We start from the raw sequence: 19973 nt of genomic DNA on the forward strand, positions 1-19973 counted from the left end.
ATTCCCAGCGGTAGGGGTTACAGTGACCACGAAACGCGGGCCGGGTACAGAAAAATTATAGCCCCAGATGTACGAAATGCCGCGCACACTTGGCTAGATTTGCTGTTTTTGGACGTAAATATTACAAATCCCACTTCTTAGCACGGAAGAAAATAACGCATTCCTCGTCCCTAGTCTGAGCCCCTGACTCGAAGTTGCGCTCGACTGGCACCACCTAGATTTGGCAAGCACTCTACACTGCCGCTGCGCTTACTTGAAACAAATTGTAAGCCTAAAAGGACTTGTAGATCTTCAGGGTTTCCGGGATAACTTGACTCGGCGTAAGCAAAAGATACAATGTGATGTCCACGATAGTGACACCTGGCTACCTTCGACTCGATAGGGTCTATTCTTTGGCGTGCACGCAGCACGGGTCGCCAGGCGTAGCACTATTCAGGCAGAACTTCGCTCTGTATCGCGCTTTTTCTGCCCCACTTGGGCCACTCAGATAGACATCTCTTTGGTAACGCACATTCATTGATAACCAGGCAAGAAACGTGAAGACCGCGAAACCACACTGTGCCAACAACGCCTCAATTGTTTTGTTTTCTTTTTTCTTTTTCTTTTTTTTTTTTTTGCATAGGACACCGCGGTTTTCTGTCTACACGCTACCACGCATGCGCGGGCGCCGTTTGTGCCGCGAGGCGCGCGCGACTTTGTTTTAAACATGAATTGGTGTAGTACTCATAGGAGTAACTGAGTTCAAAATAAATTTATATAGGTCTTCATGCATTTGACAGAATTATATTCTCGGCTTATACATATTCAACTATGTCTTTGTTGGTTCCACTGGTGTTTCCGCGCGAAGTGCGATTATCATCGACATCGATCGAAGCTGTCTTCGACGCCTCAAGATAGCACCTAAGGCACGCGGCCACGCGCTTATTAGCTCATGCTCGCATTCCAGATTAGAAAAATTACATTGGTATTCTAGAGTAAAAAGCAGTTATGTTTGCCGTGTGGTGCAGCCCGCCGGGGATGGTTTTGTGAGTGTGTTACTGCCTGTTTTTATTTGCTCTGTATGCTTATCATTTTACTCAGCGGTGAAGCAGAGAAAAATCCCGGTTCTCCTACAAAAACCAGATGAAGGCCATCCTCGATTGCCAAGAGGTCCTGAAGTGAGCCTAAACACAATCAAAAAGATATTAGAGCTGTAAATTACGCAAACTAATGTGAGGCTCTCATCTATTGAAACTAAAGTAGAAACAATTTTGGATTTTGTTCCCAAGCAGCATGGATTTTGGCCAAGCAATGGCCAATGGCTGGGGATGGTCTTGTGGCCAATGGCCAAAGAGTGGTCATTCATCGGCCAATGTTTGGCCGATGGCTGATGGCCAGTGGCCATTAGCCAATGGCCAGAGAAAGGCCGGTCATCGGCCAACGGCTGGCCGCTGTCTGGCCACTGGCCAAAGGACCATTGCCAGCCATCGGCCAATGCTTGGCCAACACTGTGCTGCTTGGGTCAGTAACCAAAGCTTGAATTTGAGCGCCAGAATTGATAGCTTAGATAATAACAACAAACAAACTAATCTAATAGTGTACGTACCGGATTAGGGCGTGTTTGATACCCACGCTCAGCGAAAACAAAAACGTGATCATAGGCTTTTTTTTTTTTTTTTGAAAAATGACTAAGTGTAAAGGTATCTTCCATTCAAAAAAAAATATCGCCTTGGGAAACGAGAAGGAAAAACTCGGCATGTACTTATAGGATTTCCTTTTCGTAACGCAAAAACTGAAGTCATGCGGAGCGCGTACAAGCTAAAAGGCACTGTTTTTTTTTCTTCTGATGACTACTTTATGGAAGTACGGGAAATCGCCGTCATCTTTGGGCATACGGGAAAACTAAAAGTAGGATCGAAACAATATGGAATATGTAACTTATCAGAAACTTTTAATCAATAGTAGCCTGTTCACTTTGGATACTGAAAACGAGGAAGTTGTCGCTTTGAAGCGTAATAGTGATGGTATTGTGTATTGAAATGTAATAGTGATGGTATTGAACTGCACAAGTGCAAAGAATAAATTAGAAGATTTGTCAGGATTGATTACCTCTGTGCAAGCTGATATAGTCCTTGGAACAGTCATTGTTAGATGGTTCTATATCAGATTACGAGTTATTTTATTCCCTAGCTCATTTAACGCCTATAAAAAAGAGGGAGAGGAGCTTTCACAAAAAAAAGGGGGGGGGGGTTATATTGGTGCGTATCTCCTTGGAAGCTATCAACTACATGTCCTAGGGAATACTGTTTAATTCCTGTGGTATAGTGTTGCTTTGCATGATAATAATCATTTCATTGAGGGATTGTTCTACACACCCTCTAACTCTGATCTTTATACTAATGATGTGCTTCACAACCTAGTATCTAGCAGTTTTTAATGATCGTGTCATGGTTAGTGGAGATTTTTATCTACCAGGTAAGACACGGAGCCATGAACACTGTATAAGAAGAACAATGAGTCGGTTGAAACTTGACCTTAAGTGCATGGTGGACAGCTTTGCTTTTACGCAACACGTTTTTTGACCTGCACTCAACTCAAACACACTTGACTTGTTCTTTTGTAATTACCTAACTGTTAAAAAAAACCTATGTCATTCCTGGTATTAATGACCCCAGTGCTGTTGTTTCGACCCTTGGCTTCCGGATTTCCGGCAAAAAAGGTTAGTACAAATAGAAAGGTGCTGTTTTACGAAAGGGGAGATTATGAAGGGATGTGTTGCGAGCTACATTATCATTGCATCTCGTTTGAGAGTCTAGCGGAAACAGTGAGTATGTATGGTGCAGTGATTTTATTTAAACAGATACTTCTCACTTTAACAAAAATATACATTCCTTGCACAAACTCATCGGATCTAAAAGAAAAAGAAACCGTGAATCACCCGTAGCCTGCTCTGTTTGAAAAATAAGCGAAAGCGTGTGTGCGCGCGGTATAAAAAAAACAGCTCGGCATAAAACATAGATAAGCTAAAAGAAGTCACGTTTCAGTATATGATTACAGCAAGGCAAGCAAAAGAAGATTAATTACAACGGCTGAAGGACGGGATAAAAATTACAAACAAACGGTTTTGGAAATATGAGGCGCTGCGGCAATGATCAGCGAGGTATAGCAGTTGTCGTGGTTAGTAACGGAACAATTCCCGATGATAAAAAAAAAAAAAAACAGAAGCCTTCAATACATATTTTGAGTCAGTTTTTATGCTTAGTGATAATGTAACCTATGATAGATGCTCGAACTCGTTCAGCGTGATTTCACCAATTTTACTTGGCGTAGGAGGGTTGTTGCGGCTTCTAAAAATTATTGATGAAGCTGAAGCATTAGGCCCAGATGGGATCTCTACGAGAATAATAAAACGTTGTGCAGACGCAACTGCACCATGCTCTTTTACAATATCTAATAAATCGTCAAATAATGCTTTTTTTCCAGACGACCGAAAATCGGCGCACATGGTGCCTGTGCACAAGAATAGAATAGGGTTCAGTATTTCACAATATATTAGATGTTAGTGAAAACGGCCTGTAATTTATAATTTATCTATTAGGCCCTCTAAGCGACAACTTGTAAATTACAGACCGTTTTCACTAATGTCTAATATATTGTGAAATACTGAGCCATATTTTATACTCAAACATCATAAATCACTTTATCTTTCACCATTTTTTTTTAGTAATTAGAGGGGTTTCGAAAGTGGTATTCCTCCACTACATAACTGACCGAGCTAACTCACGATTTGGTTACGGATATTGAAGGAGGCAGACAGATTGACTGTCTGTTTTAGATTTAAAAAAAAAAGCATTTGACACACTATCACTCTCAGTGTTATTAGACAGATTAAAGCTCCTAAACCTTAACGCCGTCATACTTAAGTAGATAAAAGCATATCTATCACCATCTCGTTTATGTGTAACTTTGAATGATGACAACCTAACTTTATTGTGGTTACATCTGGCGTTCCTCAAGGCTCTATTTTTGGAACCGTTGTGAATTTTATAGTTGCTAATGACATTTATTATGGCCTGATTTCGAAAGTATGATTGTTTGAAGATGATTGTGTCGTTTACAGATGTATAGCAGACGATACAAGTCCCACAGGCTTACAGGCTGACCAGAATCGAATAGAGCAAAGGAGCAAAAACTGGGACACGGAGCACAAAGTAAAAAAAACGTCGGGCCTCCATTCCACGCTGCGAACGTGATGGGCCAGCGAAGCTGTGGTATCACCTTCAACATTGGCCAGCTGGACTATACCAAAAGATTGAATAAAAAAAAAAAGGAAATGCACTGCACCAAAGTTTTTTCACGTATGAAAGGCTAGTGACTTACACCCAACGTCGCAATCAGCCGTCACCGAGCCAGCTTGCGCAACAGTAATCTTTACCGAGAAGCGGATGCGGTGATGAATTGTGCTTCGCATTGTAATCAGGAGCGCCTTATCACTATCGCTTCAATCGCTGAAGGATTTTTTCTTTTCCTTGAGAAAGCCGGCACGACATATCTGACCAAAGAGTTATATACAGTTTCGCTGTAAGATGTGTCCTTGTTAGTTCTTCCCGTAAAAGAAAATTGAAACTTCTTATAAGCTGAAAACTGAGGTTGTACCAAAGACCCAAGCAGTTAAATATCTAACTGCACGTCATCAGCTGACTGCACCTAGAAATTTCATATTGACGACTTTGCAATGAAGGCAGGAAGAGCAATTGAACTTTGTAACAAAGTCCGCCAGAACTCTTAAGGAGCTCACCCTACCTTACTATGCACGACCATTGGCACAACGACGAAAACATTAGCCATTGAAGCTTTTATAAAGTATCTATCATACTACAACACGCATTAATTATTTATCCTATTTTCACCACGAAACTATATATCCAAAAAGAAAAGATCAGATGCATAAAAAGGTAACTTCGTACCAGAACGAAACTGGGCGAAAATTCGTTTTTGTAAAATCCTTTAGGGACACGAATGACTTGTCTTAACAAATTGCTTGTGCCGCAGATGCTGAAATGTATCGCCTGTTTATTGTCCCTTGTAATAATGCCTGAATGCGCTGCAGGACCACCATGAATAAGGAACAAAAAATAAGGATACCGGCTTGAATATTGCAAACTATAACGTAGTATGGCTCGTTTCAAAGGCGATTAAAATTGCATTTGTAGGGTCAAACTCGGACCATAAAAATGAATTATACGATAATTTTCTTGGCATGAAAGGAGTGTTTACTTCTGAAACAGTGTTAAAAAGGGAAGGGAATGACAGCCGCCTTGCTGCTTACATAAAAGCCCGCGTTTTCCCACATCATGCGTGGGCATTGCGCGTGCGCAGAAATGAGAAAGGCGCAAAATGAAGCGTTTCCGCTTGCCGCGCCGACAGCAGCGCTATATCAGCGGCGAGACGTCTGAGCCTCGAGTTGGTGTGTACAGTTTGCTTCACGTTATGTGCGAGTGAAGCCGAGGTTCTACAGCCATGAGCATGTTGCCCTGGTGCAGGGTGTAAGATAGACAGGTGGGGAAACGAAAGCCAAATGAGCGCCCGGATTGTGTACCCTTCGGTTTTCACTTTTTCTGTGGCGCCATCTATGTGGAGCACCACGAACTCTCATTCCGTGTGAGCGAACGGTGGCGACCGGCTAAACTGAAGTAGATGATTTCTCGTGGATTTTCAATGGAGGACTGTCGTGCTCTCGGTTTATTTTGCGCACTCTCCCATAGAGTTCCTTGCAAATTCGATTCCAATTTTTTTCTTCTCGCCGCAGCCCCATCTGTCGCAAATCGGGGGTACTCGCAAGCAGACGAGTACACAATCCGGTCACGGCGCTGCGGTAGGTTTCTATGGGCCGTTTCCCCACCTGTCTATCTTACACCCTGCCCTGGTACGACTTGGAAGCGATGTGGAAATTATGTACAGAGCTCAGCAAACACACGAAGCACGCGAACTGTATGTCTTTCTCATGGCAGCGTTATTTAATAGACAAAGCAGAACAAAATGGCCTCTTGATGTAGCACTTCGGGATGGTTTGTTCAGTGCTACGCCAGCTACGTCACAAAGCCGTTGCTCACCTACAAACAGCAGGCTGCTACCACAGGATAACCCGAAGTTCGCGGGTTCCGTAAACGTTTGACGGCATCATAAACGGCATCATCTAAAAGACTTGCAAATTTCTGCAGATCACGGCAGCATCGCCAGTGCGGGAGCAGTTTTCGCTGCATCGGCACATTCTCAAGCCTGCACGCTCAGCCCTATCATCCGCGGCCTGACCACAGCGCCACTGCAGACAACGACAGTCCGGCTGATTGGTCCACCAGCGTCGACACCACCAGCGGGACCCTACAAAAGCACGGGATCATCTCTTCTGCGTTTTCACTTGGCAGCAGCGGCGGTGGCAAACGGCATCATCTAAAAGACTTGTAAATTTCTGCAGGTTAGTAACTGTACTTCTCTTTTTGACTTGTACTATTGTTGCTGCTGCTGCTGCTGCTGCCTTGCTTGCTTTTAACGGTATTGTTTACGTGTGTCTGTCTTTCTTCGGGTCTTGTCATGGCGAAAGATATGACAAAATTAATGACTGAACTGAAAGAAGAATTTAAAAAAAGAATGTAAGATAATGAGAGAAACATTAGAAAGGGATCTCCGCAATGAACTTCGAGACATTCATACAGAGCTGAAGGGAATAAACGATGGGATGAACTTCATCAATAAGGACTTTGAAGAATTCAAGGAAAAGATTGAGTCTGTTATAGTCGAGAACGCCGCCCTCCGAAGGGCAAACACGGAACTCGGTGAAAAATATGATCAGGTGGCGAAATCATTAAAAGAAAATGAAGAAAGACTTCTCCAGTGTGAACAATATTCGAGGCGCCACAATCTTGAGGTAAAGGGAATTCCAAAGACCGAGACGGAAAGCATCACGGATCTAATATTTCAAATCGGGAACCTAATCGGAGAGCAAATTACCTTGACCGACATCGAAACTTGCCACCGCGTTCCGACTAGGGAGGTGACGAAAAGTAACGTCATAGTCCAATTTCAAAGGCGGCAAAAACGAGACGCTGTTCTCGATAAGGCAAAGAAAAGAAAGATTACATGCCGGGACCTAGGTCTTCCAGATGCAACGCCTGTTTACGTAAACGAGCATTTATGCCCCACCCTGAAAAGACTACTTGGAATGGCAACGTCACGAAAGCGTGAGATGCAATGGCGATACGTTTGGGTGCGAAATGCCAAGATTCTTGCTCGCAAGGCAGACAATGCCCCCATCGTTACAATTTCCGATGAAAGAGATCTTGATAAGATCTGCTAGCCGAAAGCTACTTTCATGAAAACTTCAATCTTTTTATTTTTTTTTTTCCGATATGGCTGGAAATCTTGGAACGGTGACAATAGAAGTCCTAAACCGATATTTAAAACAGCGGACTAGTAAATCATTAAGCTTATTTCACCTAAATGTGCAATCAGCCAGATTAAAAGGTGACGAACTCACGTTGCTCTTCGAGTCACTAGATACCATTTTTGATGTGGTCATGCTCACCGAAACGTGGTACAGAGATGATGACGCTTTTTTTGTTCTACCGGGTTACAGTCATTTTGTCCTTAATCGGGGTTACGGTCGTGGTGGCGGTGTGTCATTGCAGACTAGTGTTTCGGGATTTGAGCTGCTCAGCGATTATTCTATTGTGACGCCGGACTACGAAGCACTTTGTATAAGAAAAAACCGTGATATATACTCAGTTTTATACCGCCCACCTACTGGAAACGTTGCGGCCTTTATTAGCTTCTTAGAAAATTTATTTCATTCTGTCAATGATGAAAGATGTCAGTTGTTCCTCGGTGGCGATTTCAATATAAATATGTTAGAAGACTCTCGCCTCAAAGATGAATTGATTGTTTTATTGACGTCTAATAGCTTTTGTAATGTGATTTTACCACCGACACGAATTACAAGCTCATCATCAACATTGATCGATCTTTTTGTGACCAACCATGATGAGAGCAATATCACTGCTGGTGTTCTTAGTTATGGGCTCAGTGATCACCTTCCCATATTCATGTTTGTTAACCAAGATATCCCACTAAAAGAGACCATAAGACCTCCTTTAATATTACAAGACATAAGTTGTGAAACGCATAACATATTTAGAGAAAATATTATCAATATTGATTGGAGTCATGTGCTACGGTCTAATGATGTCAACGAATGCTATGACCTTTTCTTAAACGAGTTAAAACGTGCCTACTGCACAGCGTTTCCATACGAAACAATTTATGTTAACAAAAAGTCTCGAAAGCCCTGGATCAGTAAACAGCTTTTGAAACAAATTAAAAAAAGAAATTTTTTGTATGATTCCTTTCTTAAAACTCGAGACGAAGTAAAGTTGCGTGAATTCAAAAAATTTAGAAACTTCGTCAATACGCAGTTAAAACGTGCAAAACAACGTTATTTTTCTGCCAAATTTGATGAGTCTTGTTTTAGGCAGCCCGAAATTATGTGGAAGCGTTTGAACTCCCTAATGCGGAACCCGAACCAGGCCGGTATTGAAAGCATGACCATCAATAATAGGGAAGTATCCGGTACCGAACTTAGCAATAAATTTAATGACTACTTTGTCAGTGTGGGAAGCAGTACTTATAACAGTACAGCCATAAGTAATTTTACCACCTGCAATGAAACCATTTTTTTAAATCCTACCAATGAAGGCGAAGTTTTCTCCACATTTATGAACATAAAAAATAGCCGTAGTCATGACTGCGAGGATCTCCAAATCGGACCTGTGAAATTTGTCTTGGATTTGATACTTCCGTGCTTAACTCATTTGTATAATCTTATATTATCATCCGGTATCTTCCCGAAGAGGATGCAGATTGCTAAGGTTTCTGTTCTTTATAAAGGTGGGGATAGGAATGATCTGAGTAACTACCGTCCAATTTCCATCCTTCCTATATTTTCAAAGCCCATTGAAAAAATTATGTGCTCTCGACTTTTCAATTTTCTGGGGAAATACTCTTTGTTGTCGGAATCACAATTCGGCTTTAGAAAACATAGGTCCACAGAAACAGCTTTACTAGTACAGAAAGAATTAATATTAGAAAATTTTGAGAATAAACTTTTAACTTTAGGGATATTCATAGACTTTAGCAAAGCGTTCGATCGGATAAACCACCAGACTCTTCTTGACAAGTTAAAATGTTATGGTATACGTGGTATACCTTTATCACTTCTTGCGTCCTACCTAGAATATCGCCACCAATATGTTCAGATTGGAAACTCGTCATCCAACATGCAGCGTATTTCGTCTGGGGTTCCCCAGGGAAGCATATTAGGTCCCCTGTTGTTTATTATTTACGTCAATGATATTACAAAGATAGAATCTTCCGCCAGGCTGATTATGTATGCAGATGACACCAGCATCTTTTTTTCTGACTCAAGAGAAGACCTACTCACTTCCAAAGGAAACTATTTTTTACGCAAGTTAACACACTGGGTCGCCATTAATTCTCTATCAATAAACCCGTCCAAAACAAAAGCAGTCCTTTTTAAATGTCCAGGATCACGGATCACATTGTCCAGAGATTTGTACTTTGGGCCAAATATAGTAGAATGCGTTGACAGCGTGAAGACCCTCGGCGTTGTGTTCTCAGAACACATGTCGTGGAATCCCCATGTATCCTACATACATAAAAAACTTTGTAAAGTAGTAGGGATAATGAACAAATATAGAAATGTATTTCCTGTAACTATAAAAAAATTAGTATATAATTCCCTTTTTCACTCAATTCTTTGTTATTGCCACCTGGTATGGGGGACAACAACAAAAAGTAACTTTGACAGGTTGAGGTTAATGCAAAAAAAAGCAATAAGGATAATTGAAAATGTCCCACGTGACCATAGTTCTCTTCCTTTATTTGCAAAGCATAAAATACTTGACGTATCTAACATGTACTCTAATAGATTAACGGTCACATATCATCGTGCCTTAAGAGAACATATTACAGTAATTTTTGACCTCGCTAAACTTGAAAATAATGTATCATTATATTCCTCACGCCATTGGCGTCCATGGAGAATCCCATCATCTAGAACTAATTTTGGCTTCCAGAGGTTGAGTTACAGATTACCGTCACTGTTGAACACCTTATATTCCCAAGAAGTTGATTCACCTCCATTAAATGCCCATAGAACTGAGGCTTTCTTATATTGAGTGAAAATGTTTGTCATATGTTTGGTATATTTTCTACTTCAGTTTGTTTTTGAAGCGCAACCTATTTCCAATGACACTTATTTTATGCGATATCTTATATAAGTTATCTTTATTGTGTTTTTCTTTCGTGTCTGGAGATGAGTGTTGGTAAACTTTCGTTAAATGTCCATAAAACTTAAACTTGCCGGTAATAAATAGATTCTTTGCCTTATGTTTGTTATATCTATCTATCTCAATGTGTATTGAGACGATGCTTAATATATTGCTAAATATCATGTTACATCAGTTATTTTCACTGTTTTTTTGTGTGTGTTTTTGATGACAGTGCCGCTCTGCCCTGTGTTTTTTGGGGGGCAGGAACCCGTCAAGCTGCAAACTTGCAGCTTTTTTTCCTGGCCCCCCTTGTCACATGTGTGTAAAAGCGCTGTGACAAAAATAAACTGATTCTGATTCTGATTCTGATAAGAGGTGTGCACTGGTTCCGAGAGAGACGATGCAGGCCGAAAGGCTGTTTCCTCCAACTCGACAAACATGGATTCATACTTTGGAAAAGCGACAATCCCGAGACTACTACAGTCTGTAGCAGCTTGGGAATCACAGGAGAAGTACCTCTCACAAAGCCCTCTACTTTTCTGTGTGAGCTCAAGAAACATTTAGAGAAAAATAATCAACCAATCATAGCGAGCCGAGGGTCTCGTTGGAGGGGAGCTTGTACTTTTGTGCTAAATATTCAATGCGGCACAGCCCAGTGTTGCCAGATAATAAAATTCTTCACCAATTGTTACTTTAGTTTTGCGGCATTCTGGAGATGTTTGTGTTCTGGTTGGTGGAACATGTTACCTGGCGAAATTTGGTGAAATCTAAGGGAAAATGACTGATGACATCAAGCAACTGAAATCACTAACGCCACCGCATTAAAGTAGACATCGTTTAATGGCCCAAGCCTGCATCACGTCATAGCCAGCGTTGCCACATATTAACATCCTTGACAAATATATATATCATATAAAATAGCGCAACAGAACAAGGACAAGAAGTAAACAGGACAGGCGCTGTTTACTTCTTGTCCTTGTTTCTGTTGCGCTATTTTATATGTTTTACTAAGATGAACCAACTAGCCCAACAACGTACCTTACTAAAATATATATATATTTTTTTTATTTGGTGGCATTCTGGAGACGTTTGTGTTTTGGTTAGTGGGCCATGTCACCTGGCAAAACTAGGTGAGGTCTGGGGGAAAATGCCTGATGACATAAAGCAACTGAAAAGACTACTGCCACCGCACTGAAGTAGACATCACTTAATGGCGCAAGCAGCCGACCGATTGAAGTAGAACCATAGAGCCACACATAAAAGAGGCCAGATCAAAAAATCTAGTTTTCATAACAGCCATCTGCCAGAGAGTATACATAATGAACCATTGTCATTTCAGTGAGACTTACATGTTTCAAGCGCAAGAAGGATTTTTCGTCCGACAACCAAAGATTTCGACAACGCTATTTTGCGCAGTCCATACACGTTACGAAAAATCTTTTTCTTTCAGATGACATTTCATCATGCATTGTGGCATTAATAGACTGAAAGTAAGGGCGCAAACGAGTTGGTGAATATTAAGCAATCCGAAAACCCCGAGAGTGCGGATAAAAACGACACATACACTAAAAGGTGTATGTCTGGTTTCAGAAGTGATACATTTAAATTGTGAGACTAAAAGATCAAACTCTTCAGTGTATTTGTCGTTTTTGTCCCCGGAAGTCTTGGGGTGTTCGTCATTGTGACGTCCACAGTCCACGGGCCCGATTTGTTTGACCGTAGCTTGCTGTCGTTGAGCACGTTTAGAACTGTGTATGTATACCTAAAACTGACTGAACTTATATACGTTTCTTTAGTAAAATAACTGTTCTGAATAATAGTTTTGAATCAGAGTTTTGAAGAAGAGTTCGTAGAAATTTTGAGAAATTTAGATTCTAATTTTTGTGTCACGATCACGTTCCCATCTGGCAATGCTGCTATAGCCCTAAAACGGTCAAGCTTTAGTCGTTCTACGAGAAACCGAAGAAACCGTAAACACCCTATTACACAGCATACCTAATCATAATCTATAGAGGTTTAAAAGAAGCCATACAAGAACCCAGTGGCGAGATGAGCCAGAACTGCGTCAATGTCAAACTTCGGGATATTCTGTGCGAAACACAAAAACGACAGCTGGCGCACCCCAGCGGCCACCTGGGATTGTTTTTTCGTGCAACCGAAATTTCGGTGAGACAGTGGCTTCCCCGCAATGGTGGTCCGTAAAATTGAGGGCACCTCGGCCGGGATCAAACCCGCCAAGTGAGGATCCCTAGGCCGAAAAATCTCGCAATCCCCTAGGTCTTTTTTATTAGTGCAATATCAGCAGTACACACAGGTCGCTCGTCCGAAACCTGTGGTGTTAAACCAATACCTCCAGTCCTTTGTTGGCGAAAGTTAAAACCTTGGCATTTGGGTTAGTGCGTGAAGCGTTGTTACACACTCCTGCACATGCTCGTGTGCTTTTAGGACGTCTTTTTCGGGGACACCTAGGTGACCCCAGTAATTATATAAAAATCATGTTGATTAAAGGTACCATTCGCGTTTGCCCACCCCCAGCCTTGTGCTTGTTGTACGAGTGGTAAATTTAGTGCATCTCCGCGAGTTCTACGTGCAATATGTATTGTTACAATTAATTGATTTAATGGTTCCAATGATGCTGAGCTAGTTTCAGATTGGATCCAGATTTTCAATTTCGCTAATTAAAACGTTAATTAGCTATTTCCTTTTATTGTTCGACCTATAGTGACGATTAGTCCTCTGTAATATTGGCTTCTGGTGAAATATACCTCACCTCCATAGAACGGATTTGTGTTGCTGTTCGACTTTTATTAATTGTAAACATTTATAACAACCTGTATATAAAGAAGGAGAATCAACGCAACCCGATACAAATTGCGTGTCAGAGATATGCAAGCACCTGATTTTGCATCAGTAAACAAGGTTTGTGAAATATCTAAGAGGAGTGGGAGTCACATTTTATTGAAAACTTTAAGCGCAGGTACGAAGAACTAAAAGATACGTATTAGACGACATAATAAAATTCAAGTTGGGGCTATTTGGTATACATGAAAAAACAGTGAGTGCGCAGGCGAGCTGGTGGAAGTTGATTTTTTCATCCTGTTTTAGTTCGCGCCCTTTAACCTCTTAGGCGACGTGTCTGTTTAATCTCAACTCCACTTAAAGAACAGGATTGTTATGTCGGTTTCATCCAACCCCACGTTCGCTCACATCTCTTGCTTAGGTACCATCTCTGTAATGGCTTAAATCTTCATCCCTTCAGCGGCAAACAAGCGGCGCTACACTGCGGCTGCAGAGTAAAGGAACATCGGCGACCCAAACTCCATTTCGCTCGCGCCTTTTTTTCCGTACTCGAGATACAAAATTTTAATTATTGCGAAGCAACACAGAAGGTAGTTTGTAAAACGTCGCCGACATCTTTAGAAACCGACATCGGAAAGCAGTATTTCTGCTAGCATAGGGCAAATCGTCGCTGGCCGGCGGGAATTCCGGCACGTCTGTTCTGCAGACGTGGAAGCCAGCTGTAACCGATTGAAACCCTTGGCAACGTTTGCAAAAAAAAACAACAAAAAAAACATTGGGGATGCTGTTTTTATTACAAGAACTTTGATCTTTCTACCGATTGATGCTTTCGCCAGTAAAGGCCTAAAGGCCGCTTCGCACATGGAACTCAGTCCTAAGGGCAGACCTTAGGACCTTAAAAGACAGCGTAAAGAGCTGCAGCGACACATGTGACGGGGTAAACGAAATAAAAAACGAAATAAAAGAACTTCGAAAAGAGGTTCAGAAACTCTCGAGTAGGAACGAAGAGCTGGCCACCGAAATTCGTAGGCTTAACGAAAAAGTTGAAGAGCTCGAGCAGTACCAGAGGAGTAACAATCTAGAAATAAAAGGTGTGCCCGAAGCAGGTGACGCGTATGATGTCGTTAAAAGGATTGGAAATCTTCTTGACGAACCAATATTAGACTCCGATATTGACGTGTGCCACCGTATTCCTACCTTCCGAGCAACAGAAAAAAACATCATTGTACGTTTCGTACAACGTACGAAACGAGACAAAATCCTTCAAAAAAGCAAAAAGAAAAGGCTGACAAGTACTGACCTTGACTACGGTGGTCACAGCAGTCCCGTGTACGTGAATGAGCATTTAACCAGCTCAAACAAGAGGATACTGGGTGCTGCAATCGCCAAAAAGAAAGACGTCGGGTGGAAGTTTGTGTGGTCCTCAGGTGGGAAGATCCTCGCACGGAAGGACGAGAACGCAGACATTATCAGAATCGCTAGCCTGTCCGATGTTGACAAAATAAGAAATTAAACAAAATACTTGCGGCCCTACAGTACACAAGAAGCTATGATGGAAGAAAAACTGCCTGATTGCAACTATCATGATTGCCAGGACTTCAATAAAAACTATAAGAATTGTGGGAAAACATTTTCCGCGATAAATTTAAACACGAGAAGCATTAAACATAAGGTAGACGAGCTTGAAATATTTTTACACTCGCTGAGTGTCGAATTTAAAACTATCGTACTTACGGAAACCTGGCTAGCAAAAGGGGACATGCCTCCATGCCTTCAGGGGTACAACTGCAAAAGCCTGAGCAGAGAGAATAAAAGGGGCGGCGGAATTGCAGTTTATATTAAGGATACTTTACAATACCAAGTTATTGATGATCTCACAAGAATGAATGAAAATATAGAAAGTTTGTTAAAACACCAGCCGCTGTAGTTGCTGCCTTGTATAGACCGCCATCGGGCAACATGCTTGAATTCATTGAATTTCTTGAAAATGCACTATGTTTCCTTGGATCACTATCTGCGTCATTTATAATTCTTGGCGATGTAAACATAAATACAATTTCAGATGACCCTTACGCGAGAGAATTTCGAGATATCATCCACCAGTACGGATGTAGCAATCTAATAACACTGCCAACCAGGGTGACTGCTGACACGGCAACGTCCCTCGACGTCTGCATCACAGATAGTTGTCATGCTACAGCTGGCGTAATTTTATACGATATCAGTGACCATTTGCCTATCTTTTGCGTTGGGTCTTCTTCAATCAAGGAACAAAATCGTGACATAAAAAAATTCTGGCACCGTTCAATAAACGACGAAACACTGAGACGTTTTGGCTCCATAATAGAGCAACAAAGTTGGGACGACGTGTACGATGAGTGCAACCCCACGCTGGCTTATAGAAACTTCCTGATTAAATACAAACGATGTTATGACGCAGCCTTTCCTCTACGGGAGAAAAAAACAAAAAGAAAAAAGTTAAGAAAGCCTTGGGTAACTAGATATCTTTATAAAAAAATAAAAGAAAAGAACAGTAAATACCATGCATTCATTAAAACTCGTGATCCTCGCTTATTGGCCGAGTTCAAAAAATTCAGAAACGAATTGAACAGAGACCTGAAGAAGGCGAAATGTGATTACTTTCAAGCTCAGTTTCAGCGTGTACAGGATGACCACAGAAAAGTTTGGGACACGATAAACAATCTAACCACCAGAAAGCAGCGTTGCACTGTGAAGGAAATCGTAATAGATAATGTAACTGTCGCTGGAAAAGAACTCGCAGATGCAATGAATCAGCATTTTATTAGTATTGGATCGTACGCGGGAAATGATAGCATTGCGGGTGACTGTACATTTGAAAGATATCAGCTAGGATCAATCATGCTTGCTCCAACAACACCATTCGAAATTGATAAAATTATAAGAAGTTTAGAAAATGATGTCGCTGCTGGAGATGATGAAATCAAGGCTTTACCGATTAAGTACACAACGAGCATAATTAGTCCTGTTTTATCACATATAGTTAATAATATGCTCCAGTCTGGAGACTTCCCTGATGAATTAAAAATAGCCAAAATTACTCCCGTTTACAAGGGAGGCGGAGAGAATTTAATTAATAATTACAGACCAATCTCTGTTCTCCCAGCATTCTCAAAAATTTTCGAGCGGGTTATAAATGATAGGCTAACCTCCTTCCTTCAAAAACATCAAATAATAACGCCGGAACAATATGGATTTCAGAAAAAAAAGTCTGCGGAACTAGCGTTACTTGACATAAAAGATAAAATTGTTGAAAATATTGAAAACAAATTGTTCACGCTTGGTTTATTTTTAGATTTAAGAAAAGCATTCGATACTGTACAACACAGTATTTTATTGAAAAAGCTAGAAAACTATGGGGTTCGAGGAGTTGCGTTAAGGTTGATTAAAACGTATCTTACTGACCGCTACCAATATGTATCTATAAATGATCAGTCATCTAAAAAAATGAGGATACAGTGTGGTGTACCACAGGGCTCTATTTTAGGCCCTCTGCTATTCCTCTTGTATATCAATGATATAACTAAAATTCCAGACTCCCCCGAGCTAATAATGTATGCCGATGATACTAATGTGTTTTTTACGGGAGTGACAAAAAAGTGCTTGGAACTGTCAGCTAATACTTACCTATTAAAACTATCAACATGGTTACAAATCAATCGTTTAAGCCTAAATACTAGTAAAACCAAGTATGTTATTTTTAAACCGGCCAATAGGCGAGACTGTAGCTGTATCAACATATTGTTTGAAGGTACCTTGCTGGAACAAGTGGTGGAACAAAAATTTCTAGGCGTATGGTTCACAGAGGACCTCTCATGGAATACTCATATTAACAAACTGAAAGCAGAATTATCACGCGTTACTGGTAGCATATATAAAATACAAAACCTTCTACCCATCTGGCTGAAACAAACATTATATTATTCCCTATTTTACTCGAAAATCAGCTATGGAATCTTAATTTGGGGAACAACTACAGCTTCGAACTATAATAAGCTAGTAATCTTGCAGAAAAAAATATTACGTATGTGCGAAAATTTTAAAGGGGATAAAAGAAATCTACGTACACAACCACTCTTCATAAAATATAATATGCTGAAAGCAGACCAGGTATACTACTTCAAACTCCTGCAATGGATTTATATGAACAAATTATACATTACACCAACAGACAGCTTGAGTGTGTACACCTTTCGAGACCCAAAGCGAAAGATGCCTGCTATCAGGACTAACTATGGCAGGCAAACAATAACTTTTCAGGTATCAAAAACTTTAAATAGAAACGATATAAACATAGACTTTGACAAACCTTTTTATAAATTCAAAAATGAATGCAGAAGATTCCTGGTGGGTAGTGGTATTGCTTTTTCATCAACTTGAGACCTTTTATACTAACGATACGCACTTCAAAGCTTATTTTGTACTATTTTGTAATTATTTGATCTTATTTCTGACACTGTAAATGCTAAAAAGCTTTTTCTGCCTTTTTATATTTTTCTAGACCAAATTTTCCACAAGTGAGTGCATTTCAATGTCTATGTCTCTTTGTTTACAGTGCATATGTATGCATGTATATATGAGTATGTAAATGCGTGTGTATATACATATTGTTCAGTTTTTGTGGCACTTTCAGTATAGTTTATTTTTTACTCAATTTCCCGATATTAGTTCTTTCGTACTAGTTTCATGATAGTTTCAAGTGAATTTTGTGTTATGACATATGCTGTAGTTATTTCTGTTATTTTCATTTATCCGTTCAATATTATTTGATGCTGTTAGTTCAGATTATTCATGGCCATTGCGCCATACGCTGTTCAAGTTTCTTGATACTTTCTGTTTGTTTTATTCTAGTTTTATTTTTGCTGTATTGCATGCATTTTTTTCATGTATTATGCTGAACTATAGGGGGCAGAGGCTCTGTCAGGCATTACGCCTTTATCTCTGCCCCCTATGCGGAAAAGTTATCCGCAAATCAAATAAAGAAAAAAAAAATAGCTCCCATTCAGCGCCACAGACTGTTACGAGAATTCCCAGCATTTTGCGCGTCGTTTATCATCTGGGATCATGACTTCCGTGCTTCCTGTCCGCGATCATTCGAAAGCATTTATAAGTGCACCGGGAATCATGGATTTTTTTAAACCCCGCCTGCTGAAATTAGAAACGCCGACAACGTCATAATAGAGGCTGGCAACAAGCAGGATCATCGCGATAAGTAATGATTTGAACGCAATATATGACACATGACCACTTGTGTGCAAGCTCGCAAACCAGTGTGTCGACGACGAACACTCGACATAAGACGCTCTATTAAAAAAATTTCTCCACACGGAAGTAGAGAGAAAAAAGACAAAATTTTAACGAAAGTGCATTCGCTTGTTAGATTTCAAGTATTTACGTTTGGAATTAAAATGTTGCAAGGCGTACCAAACATCCTGGACAGCGGTTCTAACACTCTAAATATTGTTCCACATAAGATCCAATTAGTAAGGGAAACGTTTTTGCAAAAAAGCTCCACTTATTCGTGGTGAAAAGGCGTTCAGATGCGCAGAAAATATGCGGAACATTGTTCCGCATATTTTATGCCACTCTGAATGTAACGATGTTTCACTTATCTACGATTGTTTTTATGAGGAAGAATTTTTCACATATAAAAGTTTAGACTTTATATGGAACCATGTTGCACTTATAAACGGGTAGCTTTTATGTGACAAGACGTGCCCTGGACACGTCGTGTCACATTTGGCAAAAATGTCGGCAAACAATTCTACCGCTGTGACTGGTCAGCGCCAAGGTCAATCACGGCACCGGCAAATCACTGTCGCCAAACTCTTCGCGGGCGTTTTTGCCAAGCGTTCAGATTAAAGCCTCGGGTCGTACATTCTTCAGTTTAGTGTGGCTAGATGCAATAGCACTCCTGTGTGTCCTCTTCCTATCCCGGCCTACTCATGCAAGCATTAAGTAAATTAGAATATCAACTAAACGTTTTGAATACAGCAGCTAGCAGATTCTGCAGGAACAACAGATTGTTTTTTAAAAGCTTAGGTTTTTATTGAGCCAGTCGTCATGTCCTGTGCCTCATGCGCCGTAGTTCGTTTTGTCTCTGAATGACGCGATCCTCTTTGACGACTTGGCTTATTCAATTTCCGTAAGCCCTAGGCCTCAACAATAGCACGCGGTTGTCAGAAAAATTCACTCATGAGACCAAGGGAAATAAAACAGGTTGAATTTGAGTTAATATCACCTCCTGATGTCCCCAGATTACAACAAATGTTTCTATCAAACTACAAAACCAGGAGAAAAAATAATGTCGCACTTTAAACACTTTGATATTACTGCATGAAAACATATAAGGTGCTCCTAACAGTGGAATGTGCCTGCAATAGGTGAGTTTACAAGAAATTAAAGTCTTGTTTTAGAAACCTAAAGGAGCCTTTTAAGAGCATATCACATTTGAAAACGTTGGCACCTGAACAAAAACATTTGAAGCACACAATCGCTACAATGTGCAATAACTACTGCCTTAAAAAAATGTTTTTTTTTTCAAATAGAAAGTTATAACACAATCCTTCTGCTCCTCTTAACACCGAGGGACTATAACATTACTGCAGGAAAACAGTTTTTCTTGGATGATACAAAAACAGCATGCCAGCCCAGAAGTGATGCGAATTGTAGCCTTACAAAATAGAACACCGCCAACCCGTTCATGCCATAGGGGGTTACTACAGAAAAAGCATTATGCCAGCGAAAGCCAGACACTGCTCCTTGGGCTTGGAACATGACTATTTCTCACTATTCAACACTTTTCATAGAGTT

The 19973-nt window shown here is 40.5% G+C and overlaps 1 protein-coding gene across 1 annotated transcript; it reads left to right on the forward strand.

Moving 5' to 3' along the window:
* Nucleotides 1–14157: 14157 nt before the first annotated feature.
* On the forward strand, nucleotides 14158–14752 carry LOC120845909 (the record flags this gene model as incomplete). The annotated part of the gene is made up of 1 exon (XM_040217472.1): nucleotides 14158–14752. A coding segment is annotated over one exon (477 nt), but the record flags the coding sequence as incomplete, so codon positions are not given.
* Between the last annotated feature and the right edge of the window lie 5221 nt (nucleotides 14753–19973).

Source organism: Ixodes scapularis, unplaced genomic scaffold, assembly GCF_016920785.2.
Source record: "Ixodes scapularis isolate PalLabHiFi unplaced genomic scaffold, ASM1692078v2 PGA_scaffold13__105_contigs__length_92229423, whole genome shotgun sequence".
Classification (NCBI taxonomy): domain Eukaryota; kingdom Metazoa; phylum Arthropoda; class Arachnida; order Ixodida; family Ixodidae; genus Ixodes; species Ixodes scapularis.